At 42.6% G+C, this 16,524-nt stretch overlaps 1 protein-coding gene across 1 annotated transcript; it reads right to left on the minus strand.

Moving 5' to 3' along the window:
• Positions 1 to 1,970: 1,970 nt before the first annotated feature.
• Positions 1,971 to 12,785, minus strand: LOC310803090 (inter-alpha-trypsin inhibitor heavy chain H3-like). Its single transcript, XM_083667726.1, has 22 exons — positions 12,659 to 12,785; positions 11,943 to 11,972; positions 11,614 to 11,637; positions 10,214 to 10,368; positions 9,910 to 10,014; positions 9,606 to 9,768; positions 9,277 to 9,387; positions 9,072 to 9,200; positions 8,833 to 8,949; positions 6,361 to 6,529; positions 6,033 to 6,158; positions 5,707 to 5,882; positions 5,317 to 5,502; positions 5,030 to 5,169; positions 4,693 to 4,841; positions 4,561 to 4,587; positions 4,363 to 4,425; positions 4,150 to 4,263; positions 3,736 to 3,937; positions 3,198 to 3,370; positions 2,959 to 3,070; positions 1,971 to 2,238 (listed from the first exon to the last, which is right to left on the minus strand). Exons 1-22 carry the CDS (start codon positions 12,764 to 12,766, stop codon positions 2,100 to 2,102), a joined length of 2,718 nt encoding a protein of 905 aa, XP_083523852.1. The 5' UTR covers positions 12,767 to 12,785; the 3' UTR covers positions 1,971 to 2,099.
• Positions 12,786 to 16,524: the final 3,739 nt, after the last annotated feature.

Raw genomic sequence — 16,524 nt, forward strand, 5'->3', positions numbered from 1 at the left:
AACTACACCACTCATTCCCACTGCTCCATCCAGCTCCCCCCTCTCGTGTTGAGGATGCAGTGAAGACTCTGGTTTACTGTGGGGTGATAAGCTCTGGGCACCGGGCCCGTCTGGCGTGGGGGCCATGTCAGCGGCGGTCAGGTGTGACCACACAGTAGCACCGTTAGAGAAACGAGCAGGCGGGCGGGCTGGCGTCAGCGGGCACACGCGTGTCACGGCACACCACACGCCGAGGGCCCGCATACCACCGCTCCCACACGTGTGTACAATGAGTGCTCAGTCCCAGCATCACGCACCAGCGGCAATAGCAATGTGAAATATTCCAACAGGGACAAAGGTATGCCGCCGGGGGAGAGAGGGGGAGGGAGGGGGAGGTGGGTGAGGGGTGAGACCTGGGAGGTGAGGAAGGGGCAAGGAGGGGCCCAGGGAGGTAGAACAAGGCCAAAGAGGGTGGGACACATGTGAACCAGCTTCCCTTCTCAGCAAGCATGGATTTACGCACTGTGGATGATCCATTCATTCATTTAGTTGAGCTATCATTGTGTCATTGAGTGTCATTAGATGTTAAACTCATCTCATTGGTTTTTGTTACTTTGTTACAGGCAGATACTTGGTGTGCTCAAATAACATATTTAGTCTATGGTGATGAGTTCAGATTGACACTGATTTTGTAAAATCTACTCAACATTAGTTTGTGAAGATGCCACAAAATTGAGTAAATGTTATTGAATATGAGGTAGTTTTAGGGAAACTGCAACTTCACATAGTACTTTTCCATGTAAGACCATACATGCTTTGTAGACTTCTACCCCTGGACAGCAACATACTTTTTTTTGTTTTGTTCTATCTTTCTACATATGTTTGAAGGGAAAGTAGAGTAGACCATGACCAATTTAACAACACCGGTGTGAAGTGAGCAACTTCAGAGTGATAAAATAAAGACTAGGGACCTGAGTACCACGTCTCACACATATTGCAGGATTTTCACAAGTACCGGCTGCCCTCCTGTGGTCAATCAAGGCACCACGGCTGAATGAGATTAAGTGTGTTCGTACTCACCTACGAAGTGTTTTAGTACTCACCTACTATGCCTTTTTAATGTTTGGTTCATCAAAAAGCAGTTTCATCAAAAGACATTTTAGTTCTTTTCTTGATTGATGGTAAAAGACAAAGAATAGAGATTGACTGATCCTATCTCAAGTTAGGATTCCTCCCTCACAGAGAACAGCATAGGCCCTGGGCCTCCCAAACCAACCCCAACACCCCCAAGCCCCCAAGTACAAGCACACACGAACAAACACACACACATGCACACACACACACACACACACACACACACACACACACACACACACACACACACACACACACACACACACACACACACACACACACATATCCTGCTAAAGATCCCGAAGAAAGTTCTCAACTCCTGAACTTCTGGCATGACACCGTACATACACACCAAAACATTTGACGAGAGTCAGTACATGAGAGCATACTGTACACAGGATTGAGAGAGGAGGGGGAGGAGGGGAGGGCCTTGTGTGTTGCAGTGAATCAAAGGTGTGGTTCCGAGACAACAGTGCAAAAGCATTGTCTTTCCTCTATTCATCGCATCACATCCTTCTCAAAAAGCATTGGAGTAATATCTAAGGGGAGGAACCTTGGGTCTTCTCCTCTAATCCATTTTGACACATTTGGGATGCTACCTCTGTCTAGGTTTTTAGCTCTGCCGCCCTGTGTAATAATGCTTTTGGGAAGTGACCTCATGTATGGGTGAATGAGCTTGGCCTTGTTAAAGTGAGTAGTCAGTCATCTAACTTCTAGTCTAAATGCAATGTAGTCTACCTAGACCTACAGTAGGGGTGGTAACAGTCGGAAAACCCCATAGTAAAGGAGCTACATAGCCACTGTAGATCGGCAAATGAATAATTATGAGAAATCACACAAATAAATGTGGTGGGCATTTATTTGAACAGATGTTGTTCAAATCATTCCAGTGCTGTTCTATGTTAATCATTAATTATCTACAGTGTAGCACATACAGCATGTTGAAACATTGATTAATTTGTGTGTATTGAACAGCCTGACTAGTTTCAGATGGTCTTGAAGAGCCCTGACACAATGTAGTCTGTGTGGTTTCCATCAATGAGCCCGGTGCCATTGCTGTGGATGAACCAGCAGGGAATGTTCTCGCCATTCTTCACATCCCATCTGAAGTCTCTCTGCCAGCCCCTGTAAATGGAGAACAGAGAGAGGGAACTGATGATGATAAGTGTGTGTGTGTGTGTGTGTGTGTGTGTGTGTGTGTGTGTGTGTGTGTGTGTGTGTGTGCGTGTGTGTGTGCAATCATGCAGGTTCTATTTCCAACATGTTAGCTTTCTGTTTAGCTATGACCACTTGCTATGTGACTACCTTTGCCAGTCAAATTTGCACGCAGCAGACCCGGCGGGAAAGCAATAGTAAAGATGGGTGTGCAGCACCTTTTTGAACCATTAGGTACCGTGGGGCCGGTGGAGCCCGGCCCCTTGAGCTTGCCTTTGTCTCAACAGAGACTACTTTGAGCACAACCATTTTCCCCACTCATAGCGTTTCATTGACAGAGAGGAGCCGAAAAGGACTGGCCCCAGTACCATAGAAAATAGTATCATTGAGCCAGCTGCGAAAAACAGCAAATTTCACGCATTTCAGAGCTTCCATACACAAGGACAATAAATGAAAGCACAGCCATATTTGATTTGCCAACAGTAGGATATGAAGATACAATTATATGACAAGGGTGATGCTTAATTCACGAAACAGCGCCATCTGCTGGTGGGGCCGGGCCTAACCCTGAATGACAAAACACCACTGGTGTGTGTGTGTGTGTGTGTGTGTATGTGTGTGTGTGTGTGTGTGTGTGTGTGTGTGTGTGTGTGTATGTGTGTTGTATGTGTGTGTGTGTGTGACATTTACCTTGTCACGTTAAGCTCCTGTCCCTTCACAAGCATGGTGGCATCTGGTTTCTCCGGGACTTCTCCTGGGCGCAGGTCTCTCACCTCAAACTCCACCCCATGGTAAAACTGACCTGTTGGGGGCGACACATAGATACACAGATTCCAAGAAATATTGATGGAGAACTTCCAAACAGATTAATTCTGGCTCTGCTAATTACAGCCTCTCCTGTGCTGCCCTCTGGTGGCAGAGTACTATACCTAGCAGGCCATGCACACTCTGGGAGAGGAGGTGGCTGTCCAGGGTGTAGAAGCCCAGGTAGTCCTGGTGGTAGGGGTGCCCCTTCCACACCTTGTGTAGGAGGACCACAAACCGGACTGAGCCTCTGAGGGTTACGGTCAGACTGCGATCTTTGGTCACCCGTAGGTCCATACTGTGGGAGAGGGAGAAAGGGAAGCGAGAAGAAGGGAATAGAGAGGGAGAGGGAGATAGACAGAGGGAGATAGACAGAAGAGGGAGATGAGGGAGATGAATGAGAGGGAGATGAATGAGTCAGAGAAACAGTCAAGCCCTTAAGGGTGGTGGTGGCTTATTGGTCATTACAACTCAGGGTTCTGGTGTCTCTGGTCTCTCCTCTAGGTTTGACCAAGAGTGGAAACAAACTGACTTGCAGAATGGAAGCCAGAACTACAAAACTGAAATACCTGGAGGTATCGGAAAGTAAGCGAAGAGGGAACAAGAAATATTCATAATCAGTTGTTGTTGGTTGCCATGACTTTGCAGCTTTGTACCACTCACTTTATTCCCTTGAGGGAGCTGGAGTCGGACCAGAAGAGCTTGGCCTTTTTGCCATCCTGAGACACAGTGATGTCATTGGTGGTCACCTCCAGTCTAACCCCCAGTTGAGGGTGAACGATCCCAAAACGGCCAAAGTAGGTGTTTATTTTACCATCAGGGGCAACCTTCTTATCCCCGATGGTCTGGCCATTGACCAAAATACCTGCAATGAAAATTGGGATTGTTGTGGTGGTCAAACCAGTTGTTTATGTTGCGCTTGGGTAGATGTTATGTTTGTGTCATGTATCACTGCCACTCCACTGTCCATTGATGACTTTCAAGGTAAGGAAAGTAATGAATTAAGTAAGATATACTAAAAAAGCATACTAGTTGCTTCTAAATGGGCTAACACAGTAGTTGTATCAGTTGGCTCACCTGACTGCGGGTCTTTCACCAGGTTGAAGATGGTACCGGGTGTGTCGTCAATGTTGAAGCACAGTGCATCCTCCTGCCCTGGCAGCTCAATCATAAAATGGGGGTCTCCATCCACTGTAGGTTTAAAAACAGAACACAGGAGCTCCAGTGGGAAAACAAGTTACAGAAAGCCAAAAGAACAGCACAGTCACAATAGAGAGAAAGAGCACTCACCAAAATACGTGGGAGCACTGGCACCTTGATTGGTTATTCTTCCCTGTTTTGTTGTTGAATAACCTAAAAGAAACAGCTTTCTGTAACATCAGGTTGTAGCCAGAAGCTGGTGAACTAAATAGTGTAGACCAGTGATAACAGACAGCTTCATCTCCATACAATGTGGTCAGATACATTGTGGTAGTGCCAGGTACTTACCATATCTCTCTGACCACTGCCTTTGTGCTGTGGAAAAGCACAGAGAGAAAACAGTCAGACACACACACACACACACACACACACACACACACACACACACACAAACACACACACACACACACTGTCTCCTACCCTCAGTCAGTTTGTCGGCGACTAAGAGGTCTTCTGTCTCTGGCTTGGTGACAACCATGGAGGTGAGCGGGGTGACGAAGTTGTACTGCAGAGACATCTCCAGGGCCTTGGCAGTGGCATTGGCCTTCTCCTCTACAGTGCCACTCTCTCTGACAGACCCAAACACAACAGGGAATGACTGGGGTTGGGGACGGTTGGCTTTGGTCTTAAAGCTCTAATCTAAACATCTCCATTTGGTTCTGCCAACTGGAAGATGCAGCCCAGCCCCACCTAGAGGAATACATTTAGTATCCATTTAAGCTGACACTCTAACAGTATTCAGACTGCTCAGACTGACCTCTTCTGCAGTAGCTGTTGGATGGTGAGATAAGCCCAGAGGCGTTCAGTGAACTCCCCAAAGATGTACTCCTGTTCAGGGTAGAGAATGCCCCATTCCTGGGCACTGGCCTGTCCTTGGACCTGGAAGGCTTCCTCAAACTGGGGGGGGGGGGGGGGGGGGGGGGGGCATGACACACATTATATTAGAGTCACAATCTACCTGTCTTTATTTGTCTCATCCTCTGAGAACAAAGCAGTTTTCTGTTTAGGGGGGGTTGTGTCACATGTTGTGTCTCTCTCTCTCACCCCTTGTGCAAACACCTCCACCATGAAGTTGTCTATGTCATTGTCACTCAGCCGGCCAGCCACCACAATCTCAGAGCCGTTGAACAGCTGTGTGAAATGGTTGGTGGTTAGAGAGTTGATCGCATCAGCAGGGTAACGGAAGTCCACCTCAGAGAGGAGGGGGTTGGCCACTTCCTCATAGAAACCCTGAAACACAGCGACACAAAGATACACACCTGGTTAAAATATACAAAATACTTTTATTGCCACACAACATATGATAAAGCGTATGGTTGTCCACTATGGTTGTACACTCCATGTAATGAGTTGTACCTATCCCATCTCTGACACCGTACCAGAGAAAAGCAGAGAAACCATTTCAGAATAGTGAGAAACAGCGCTTGTTAATACCTGCAGCTGGACAACAGCATCAGAGCCCTCGTAGATCCTTCGGCCGATTCCCTGGTTCTGTCTGGACATCACGTCCAGGAAGGAGTAATCCACGTCATTGCCAAAGCCCAGACAGAACAGAGACATGCTTCCATTGATGGCAGCACGGACATTCAACTGGATATTTCCTGTGCTCTCTACAAACACATTTTTACAAAGACACACACACACGCACATGCACACACAGACACACACAATTTGATGAAAAAAAAGTAGGCCTCCCATATGCATCTCTAGAGAGTATTTTTATGACTTTGCCTCAGCATGGGTAGGATAGGAGATCTAACCTATGGACGGCATTCCATCAGTCAGCAAGATAATCATGGACACACTCCTCTCTGGCAGCTTGTTGTCTTGTTTATCTTTGACGAGCATGTCCACAGCTGTCAGCAGAGCTAGATTCATATAAGTACCTGGGTGGAAAACAAGATCCCAAAAGCATTTTACAGGCATTTATACAGCAGCCTCTGTCACAGGTGTGTTTTGAAGATACTTTGTTAGATAACTGAGCTACTGATTTGCCAAATACTAACACATACAGTATAAAGATGATGGATTCATTTGATGATGTCAGTGTGCCACCTCACTCCAATATAAAAAAAACATATGACTCACTTCCTCTACTATTAATCTGGCTGACAAACTTCTTGGCAGAAGCCACATTTTCCTCCGTGGCCTTGGTGAGAGAGTCCTTCCATGATTCCATACGGGAGTCAAACGCGATTATGCTAAAGTAGTCATCTTTCTGCAGGTCACTCAGGATGGTCACCATAGCTTCCCGTGTCTAAAAGAGATCACTATGTAAGTGTGTGCTGTCTATAGTTAAGTAAATAATGTTCGTCATTTAATTATGTATACATAGGGTTAGGGTTAGGGTTAGGGTTAGGGTTAGGGTTAGGGTTACTGTTTCTGAAAATTCGAAATGTTTCTTTTGTGAGTTGAACTTATGAAGGCCCTTTTGGGTTTCTCACCTCACCTGCAGTCTTTTTACACCATGTTTTTTTTTATTTTCACTAAGTTGCCTTTTTTGTGCGAAATAAATAAATACAATTAAAAACTAAAACTATTGCCCCTAATTTGCTTCCGCTAAAGAGCGCTGTGCAACACTAAGTTTTAGTAGGCATGGCTGCGAAATTGGTAATTTCCTTTGGTTAGGTTTTAGTTTTAGTGTTGAGTGTTTACATGCATTTTTAAGATGTTATTTTTTAAATGATATAACATTACAGATGCAATCAATGATATGCCATCTGCAAGCATAAGCAACGTCATACAGATTAATAAATGACAAATATGCATATTTTGAATACATATTTATATTCATAGCCGGTCTAAAGTTCATAGAAATATTAAAATCAGTGTTATAATATTCACAAAAATATGATGAACAAGGGTATAGCATGAATGACAATTATTACTGAAGTAGTAATTCATCATAATTGCAAACGTTGGGTAATATAGCATTCATATTCATGGTATCATCAATAACTGTAATTAATCATCATGAAACTGCTTTGGGGGACAAGTGTTATTAGTGTGAACCACTATCATTGTTATTTTACAATAACTTTCATTAGATTACTCTTAAAGACACACATTTTGTCAGATCGGGAAAACTATCTGACAGGGGAAGATTTTCTGACGGCAATGGGGAAAATTTTATCATATGAAGATATCCATTGTCCTCGCCAATCAGGATTTCACTGCGAATGTTGGAATGGATAATAATGTTTGACAAATAAAATGCAAATACTATCAGTTGTCGGCAACGAATGTAAACACTAGATGAATGGTCGATTTCGATCATCTAAGCACTCAACAAGTGGCTCGCCAAATTCAACCTGCTGCGTGTCTCCAAATCCTGTTTAATGAATCTGTCGCGACCATTGTCATGTTTGTTATCATTTGCGATCAGCTAAATAAATAGGCAATTCTCTTTTATCTCTCGCAACCGCCAATGATAACCATAATTACCTGCCACTTTAGTGTAGTCTTAGTCTACATGCATTTATTTATATAATTTGTATACATTTTATTTTCCTTTCTGTTTCCTCAGGACTGTGAAGTTATTATTACAGTAGCCTATTGTAGGCCTACTTAGAGTCGCTGGCAATAGTGGATAATATTCAACGTAAAAAGCATCTTGGGATCATAGTGTAGCGCATTGTTTGAACCTGTTGAGACAGCGACGACCACTGAACAATGTGAGCGATCATGTAGTGTGAGGGTGGACTTGCATACGCCTATTGTATCCTCGTAGTTTATATTATTTTCCCCTCCCAATATTACCATGGATAGAAAAAGCGGAATTTCACAACTTTCAGTATGATTGATGAACAACCATCTTTTTAGTTCGTGCGTAAAGGCTCTTCAGATGTATTTTCTATTCTGCATATTATTATATAATCTACAGAATATGTTAGTATAAGATATTCTCCTATTTGATTGTATACCGTATCAAATACATGCACAGTTCCATGATTTCATTCGTAATTGGCACAGAGAGCGGAGGCGATCGATTTATGCAACATTGGTCATTTGATGTTCAAGGCTTCCATAACGTACTAATGCGAGAATATATACTAGGGCCACTTGTGCATATTTATATAGGATGTACTAGTGGTATGAGTGATTATTCATGACTGGCGACAACTGCTAATGATCAAAAAGTATCTATTTGCGCCTATTGGTAATTATTGAACGCGGAACGTCTTAGTTGTTTGAATACGGAACAGGAAGCTGATCACCAGCAGATTTCTACCTCTATGAAACACTTACACTGACACTCATTTCAAAGTTATAGTTTCTCACACACACACTCACATCCTGACATCAGACACACGCACGCACGCACACACACACGCGCACACACACACACACACACACACACACACACACACACACACACACACACACACACACACACACACACACACACACACCCACACACACTGTCACTTTTCTTCTATTGTCACTTATATTACTTTTTAGTGTTAATGTCAATTACGGCTGTATGTGATGGAAGTGACATATAAAATTGGATTTGATTTGATTTGACTTAATTTGACACACACAAATCTTGTCTCTTACCTGTTTCATTTTGTTACTACTCATTGATCCACTTCTATCGATTACAAACACCACATTCTTTGGGACTCGGGGTAAGTCCGGAGGAGCGAAGTAGTGAACAAAATACCCATTCACTATCTGAATAAAAAAATTTTTTTTAACAAAATGATATCAAAAGAATAGACATACAAACACAACAGATAAGCAAATAGTTGTTCCAAAACCAAAGAAAGAAGAGAGTTTAAACCAAAACAGCTGACCTGGATATCCCCAACTCCCTCAGGTCGCTTCACGTCGTACTTGATGAGGAAATCCCCATCGATCAGTGTGCCATCACAATCTGGACACTTCCTCTGCTGGTCCAACGTAGGAGAAAAGGAGATGTGCACCTGAGAGAGGGAAAAACAATACAATACAATACAATACAACACAACACAACACAACACAACACAAAACATGTATCACCTTTGTGTCAGTGACAGTCTTCTTCACCAGGGGGAGTAGTTCATTGGAGATGAAGGTTCCATAGGCGTCTACGAAGGCAATGCCCTGGGGTTCATAGATATCTGCCACAATCTATCCCAGAGACACAGACAGAACTGAATGAGAAAGACAACTGAGTTAGGATGAAAAAGTGCTGTAGGTTTAGAGTCAGGAAAGTTCCTCTGAGAACCCCTCATGCAGACTAAAGTTAAAGACAGACAGGATATTCCAAGGTTGGGAGTTTGTTAGGAAAGAGGCATAGGTGACCATACACAGACAGACACACAATAACAGTGTAAATGTCTACAGACCTCAAAGTGCTGGACCAGCTGTTTGGGTTTGACCCGGGTCAACAATTCGTACTGGCCCAGTTTACGCTGAAGCAGCTCCTCGTAGGTTAGAATGAACGTGATGTTACTATTGGCTGCGATGTTCACAGACACAGAAAACTTCTCCATTTTCCTTCCAGATGCTCTAGAGCACAGAGATAAAAAGAGTGCTTAGGATCCCCACGCTTCAAACTCAACAACCTAACACTGTGGCTGTGACTTTGTGCCTTACACACTGTGTGTTGTCACCCCTTGTTCCTTCTCCTTATTGCTCTGATTGTCTTACTTGACCAGTCCAGCAGTCTGCCCTGTGGAAACAGCTTTCTCATACTGCTTCTTGGCTTGTTCCTTCTCCTTCACCTCACCAATGTACGACTGTCCTTCAATCTCCCTGAGACATAAAGAAAATAGTTATTCATGTGAAGAAAACTCACACACACACACACACACACACACACACACACACACACACACACACACACACACACACACACACACACAAAACACACACACACACACACACACACACACACACACACACACACACACACACAGTGTAGTTTGCCACTTTGAGATGCCTGCTGACTGACATGCTGAAGTTGGTGATGAAGGCTGTCTTGGGCAGGTCCACCTCAAAGAAGACTTCCTGAGAAGAGTTGGCCTTGTTCAGAGCACTAGAGGTCATGACTGTGTGAGCGAAGCGAGAAGCCACCTTACAGTCCACCTGTACACTGTACACCTCCACCTGTCCACCAGAGAGATTAGAGAGAGAGAGAGAGAGAGAGAGAGAGAGAGAGAGAGAGAGAGAGATCTGTAAAGGACTCTAAGGACACTATGTAACCAATTTTAGGGCTTCCATGTAACCTGGAGGGACTCCATGTAACCAATAGGCCTCCCATGCAACTTCAAAAGAGACTCTATGTAACTTCATAACGCCTCTGTAAGTCAATGGCAGTAATCAGGAAACTCAGATTTGAACAATTCAGATATTTGTCTTTGAATATCAATTTACATCAGAGAATATTCTCTGAATAGGAAAACAACATTTGTCATTATATTGACAATTGATTATAACAAACAGATCTATTGCATTGAGAGACCATACATAATAACTCTCTGGCTGGATTGGGAGTTTGGATAGAGCAAGAGGTCTGTTTTTTTAATAAATATATCAGAGATACAGCTAATATGACATTCTCTAAGAAGAGGCTTGCAGTATTTAGGATTGATTGTATGCTTCCATTCATGCCCTTTAGGATTACCAGTTATATAGGAGTTTTCCATGGAAATTATGAAATTGACACTCCTCACACCTTTACGACATCAAACTATACACCATCCTCTATTGTAAAAAGCAATTGAGACATATTCACTGTGGGATTTCAAAAATATTCATTTCGAGACCAGAGGTTTGTTTTGTTTCCTTCAAAATCAGTGGGAAGAAAAGGAGAACAATTGTGGGCATGTCTATTCTATGAACAGAATAAGCAACAACCATTCCTTTACACTCAAACTGTCTCCTCATAAGACTGATTATGCTCTGTCAATAAGGGAAGCCCACATCAAACCGTTGAAGTTTAGCAGCCAGGTTTAAGTGAGTGGTTTTCATCTCCCATTAAGACACCATGCTCTCAATAGCTCTCTGGTTTGATTGGACATTTGGAAAGAGCTAGAGGTCTGTTTTTTTGAAAGAATGTATCCGTGATACAGCTATGATGACCTATTCTAAGAAGAGTCTTGTAGTATTCAGGTTTGAAAATTTACAGGCAGGTCTAGTGTTGGCTGGATACTGAGAAGTAGGGTTACATTGACTTGGGGATTACTGCTGTGCTCTCATGAAAAACATGAACTCAGGGTTTCCAGGTCAGAGTAGATGAGTCAATGTGGGCGAGTCAGTCTGAGGCACAAAGTCTTCTTTATGAAGTTGATGCATCATCATCATCATCATCATCATCATCATCATCATCCAACAGAATGTAGATATCCTTACCTCAACATTGCTTGTACTTCTTTTCTGTAAACAAATATGTAAGGTTTAGTTTTAGTTTCTAAAAATAGATATATACACTTTATGTAATAGAACTATAACTAATACCTCATATTTCATTTAAATGTTACTCTTTGCATGTGTAAGAGATTCGCTTAGGTGACAATGATTCTGACTGAAGACTTTGGACAGGAGCTCTCTCAAATATTTACTTAACCCTGGACTCGTAATTTTTTTTGGCCACACAAAGTTAGAATCATCATGGGGGGGGGATCAGGAGTTGATGTCTGTATTATGATCATGTTTGTGTCCACACTGAGCAATTACAGTACCTTCAGTAACCTAGTACCACCAGCAGAGTTCTGAAATAAACAAAAGCATAGGTATGTACACGGTCATTGTAGATCTATGTAATTATATAACATTTTGCAACTGATTACACACTTCAATTAAACACAGCAACGGTAATTAGTATATCCTGTAGCTATTAAAAATAAACAGCTGCAGCAGCAGCAGCAGCAACAACAACAACAAGGTCTCTGAGAGCCTATGATCAATGGACAGAGGTAGTAAGAGGAATATACTTATACTTATACTTATACTGCACTACTTATACTGCTCATATACTGCTTATACTGCACTACCTGTATATTGTTCACACTGCACTTTTCTGCTTTTTTTGCACTTCTGGTTAGACGCTAACTGCATTTTGTTGTATCTGTACTTGTACTCTGCACAATGACAATAAAGTTGAATCTAATCTAATCTAATCTAATCTAATCTAATCTAATCTAATCTAATGAAACTCAGTATGATGAGCAGAAGTTAGAGCAGAGCTGCAATGGAGTAGAGACATGAGACTACAAGGATAGTAACTGAGGAGCAGAGGGAATGAACGCAGAACCGTGAGGGGAGGGGCAGCAGAGTACAGGATGTCGGAGAGAAGATTAGAAGAAAAAAAACAGTTAGTTGAGAAAAGATGCATACGCAACACATGGAGTAGCAATAGAGAGTAACAGTAAAGTATATAAGGAGTAATAGTAGTCACCTGTGCCGCGATGTTGTCCCGGGAGATGACCAGAGCTCCATGAGACAGAGCAGGGACACAGAGGCAGACACAGCCCCACAGAAGCAGCACATTCCACACTCCAGACATGACCAAACTGCAGCTAAACACTGACTTCACTGCCCAGAAAACAACTGTAGCCTACCCTGACCTACTGCTTAATATACAGGAGGAGGGACAGAGTGTGTGTGTGTGTGTGTGTGTGTGTGTGTGTGCATGTGCATGTGTGTGTGTGTGTGTGTGTGTGTGTGTGTGTGTATGAGTGTGTGTACTTTATACTGAAGGAATGATGTCCAGCAGAGCAGACCTGACCTCAGTGTGTGTATGTGTTTGTACTTGTACACTTCCAGGGATGTGTGTGTGTTTTTGTGTGTTTTTGTGTGTGGGTGGGTGTATGTGTGCACATATCGGTTTGCCTAACTGGCCACATACTCAATCTGCTGAGCTTTTTTTTTTTTTAAATATTAACCTTTATTTAACCAAGTAAGACCCATTGAGGTTGGAAACCTCTTTTATGAGGGCAACCTGACGACCTGATGAATGATGTTCGTTCCAACTGATACTTGTATGACTGCTCACATACCTAATGCAGCAGAAAACTGTGTCTGGACTTGCTCATTCAGTGTTTGTTCTCTGGACAAGCATAGTGGGACTGTTCCCTCTCTGACCAGTAGAGTGGACAGTCTTACCCTATTGGTCGTAGTGGTAATAGCCTCTCTCTGTGTGATGAGTCTCTTGGGTTCTCATATTAATGGGTTATTCCCAGCATATCCAGTATGATGATTCAGCAAAACTCACATCAATCATGAGAGTGTGCTGTATTCACCCACCTCCCATTCCCGTCTTCGCCTCCTCTCTGCCTCACACACTGTCACTGCTACTTTGTGTTCTTGTAATTACACATTTGCTGAGTTGAGTATGGAGAGAGTCTAGTCTACCTGTATGGACCTTCACTGACAAACATTACTGAGATTTGATTGCACAACGGTGACAGAGTGAGTCATTTTTCTGAGAGAGGAAAGGGTAAGGGGGGAGAAATGGAGAGATTCAGAGGGTGAACCTAGAGAGGAAAGAATATCAAGGAAGGCTCTGTGTGCTTGATACTGCAGCCTTGTTTAGACCTTAGACTGGCTGACAGGACACTTGTGTTTATCTTCCCCCGTGTTTGCTTATCTTCCCCCGATAAAGGTCATTTGAGGTCGGTTTAATCCAGTAAAAAAACTGATCCAGTAAAAAAAAGAAAAAGTATATATATTGCAAGAAAATCAGTGTGCTGCAGTTTCTTTTCTTTAAGTATTGAATTATTGTTCTCTTTTAGCTCCTGATGAATAATAACTGGGAACTTCATGACTAGTTAAATGACAGTGTCCTAAACTAACTGTTTGGATGTACCCTCCTGTTAGTAGGTGATAGTGCGGTGGACCCAAGTGCGGAGAGATACTCAGACGACAGTGTAAAGTACAAATCAAGGGATGTTTTAATCATAAGACTGGGGGACGGCATACAAACAAACACTGGGAAAAAAGGGTAAAACAAAGGTGGAGAAAACCAGCTCCATTAACAAAAGTACACACTTAACAAGTGGAATAACTAGAACTAAAGAAACACTAAAGTCGAACTAGGACAACAGGGTAAACAACTAGAAGAGCGGAACAGACACAGGTGAAATGAATACAGGGAGATTGGGAGGCCACTGGCCCCGTACCGCCAGAGGAGGGCGCCAGAGTCACCAGACAGCCACCTCAGGCGTGACACCCTCCCCCTCCTCCCCCTTTTCACTGGAGCACAACTGGAGTCTGTAGTTGATCTAAACAGCCCTGCCCTCATGTTTACTCATGAACTGTTGCTTAACGTCATGTTATGAGTCTATGAATATGTGAAATGTATTATGGAGTCCTTGCCATTGCCAAACTATTTGATGTTCTTATGTATATTATGTATTATTATTATTGGGTTCATGTGTTCTTTAAGTGCACTTTTGTATGCAATCTATTTTGATAATGTATTTTGGAAACTGCCAATTTGTTATTGACATTTTCAAACTTGTATGTATTGTAAATAATAGCCTATGCTTGTGTGCTGGCATGTGGGAGGTGCATTCCCAGCTCGATGACTGTATGCACCTGTGACGTTTTTTTGTCTATTCCCCCCATGTGATCCCACATGTAACTTCTATGAACAGCTCTCCCTACTGCATTTCACACAATAAACTGCAAATAAATTACCGTAGTGGCCTCTCACAATTAGCCAGCAATTGGGCACTACCACACACTGCTGTAATAACCTCAATCAAATACAATGCAGAATAGCAAACATGATGACCAATGTGGTGTGAACACGGTCATCCGATATATGTCAAGGCCTGAGAGTGAATACACAGATGGGGAGAAAAAATATCAACCATTCCATCAATCAATCAAAGTAAACCTTTCCTCATGTACAAACTGGAATGAAGTCTAAAGATTGCTCTGACACTACTTCAAGGCTGAATGAGACGACGTATAACTGTACTTACTGTTGCTATCACTCACTCATGTCTTTTTCATGTTTTGTTCATCAAAAGGCAATTTAGTTAGTTCTTATCTAAAACCCTTGAACGTGCTGTCTCTCTTTTTTTTTTAAATCTCTTTTTATTCACCAGAAATAACCAAAATACATACTTACAATTTGTTCTTTCTTATTTGTTTTACTCTTACAATAGAACCCCCCCTGTCCACCCTCCCACCCTCATCAGAACTTCTGTGCGTCTCAGTATATCAGTCAAACAAAAGACTACTGTCTTTTGTTTGACTGATATACTGAGACGCACAGAAGTTCTGATGAGGGTGGGAGGGTGGACAGGGGGGGTTCTATTGTAAGAGAACTTAAGTTTTTCAAAATAAGTCACAAATACACTTATTGCCACATCATACCAAATAAAATAATAAAATAAATATATAAACAATCCAGCAATAAAACCAGTGGTACATAAAACAATATGGCAGACTCAGGCCTTGCCCATCAAACCAACTTAGTGCTTTGCATGTCATTAGGGAATCTCAGGAAGGGACTTAAGTTTTTCAAAATATGTGATCAATGGGTTCTAGATGCCATAAAAAAGGTCAGTGGACCCTCTAAGTGCATATTTTATCTTTTCCAATTTCAGGTACATCATAAGATCCGTCAGCCATACAGATACTTTTGGTGGGTATGGGGATTTCCAATGTAAAAGAATTTGCCGCCTGGCAATCAAAGTTGAAAAGGCTAATATATCTTTATACCTTGCCATCCCTATAAGGTTGCTCGGCACTGTCCCAAAGATTGAGGTATACACATTGGGTTCACAGTCTATTTCTATAACTTCAGACAGAGGTTTGTAGACCCCTAACCAAAATTGATCTAAACATGAGCATGACCAGAACATGTGGGTCAAAGTTGCTGGAGCACTATGACACCTGCTACAATTTTCATCCATGCCTGCAAATATTTTTGCCAATCTAGCTTTAGAAAAATGCATCCTATGTAGAACTTTAAACTGGATTAAGCTTAGACGAGCACAGGATGTAGTCCCATTGGCCCTACGCACCGCCTCCTCCCATATACTATCTGGTATTGTCTCTCCCAATTCATCATCCCATTTTGCTCTAAGACCCTTTAAATTAGAAGACACTTCCAAGATATCCTCCAAAACAGATGGATCTGGTTCATTTGGAAAATCGAACATGCTGTCTCTAACCAACTGTCTAACAACCTCCTTCAAAACAACTTCCTTGACCCTCACCAATCCAGCTTTAAAGCTGGGCACTCTACTGAAACTGCTCTCCTCACTGTCACGGAGGCTCTCCACTCCGCTCAAGCTTCCTCCATCT

Source organism: Argentina silus (assembly GCF_951799395.1).
Source record: "Argentina silus genome assembly, chromosome: 4".
Classification (NCBI taxonomy): domain Eukaryota; kingdom Metazoa; phylum Chordata; class Actinopteri; order Argentiniformes; family Argentinidae; genus Argentina; species Argentina silus.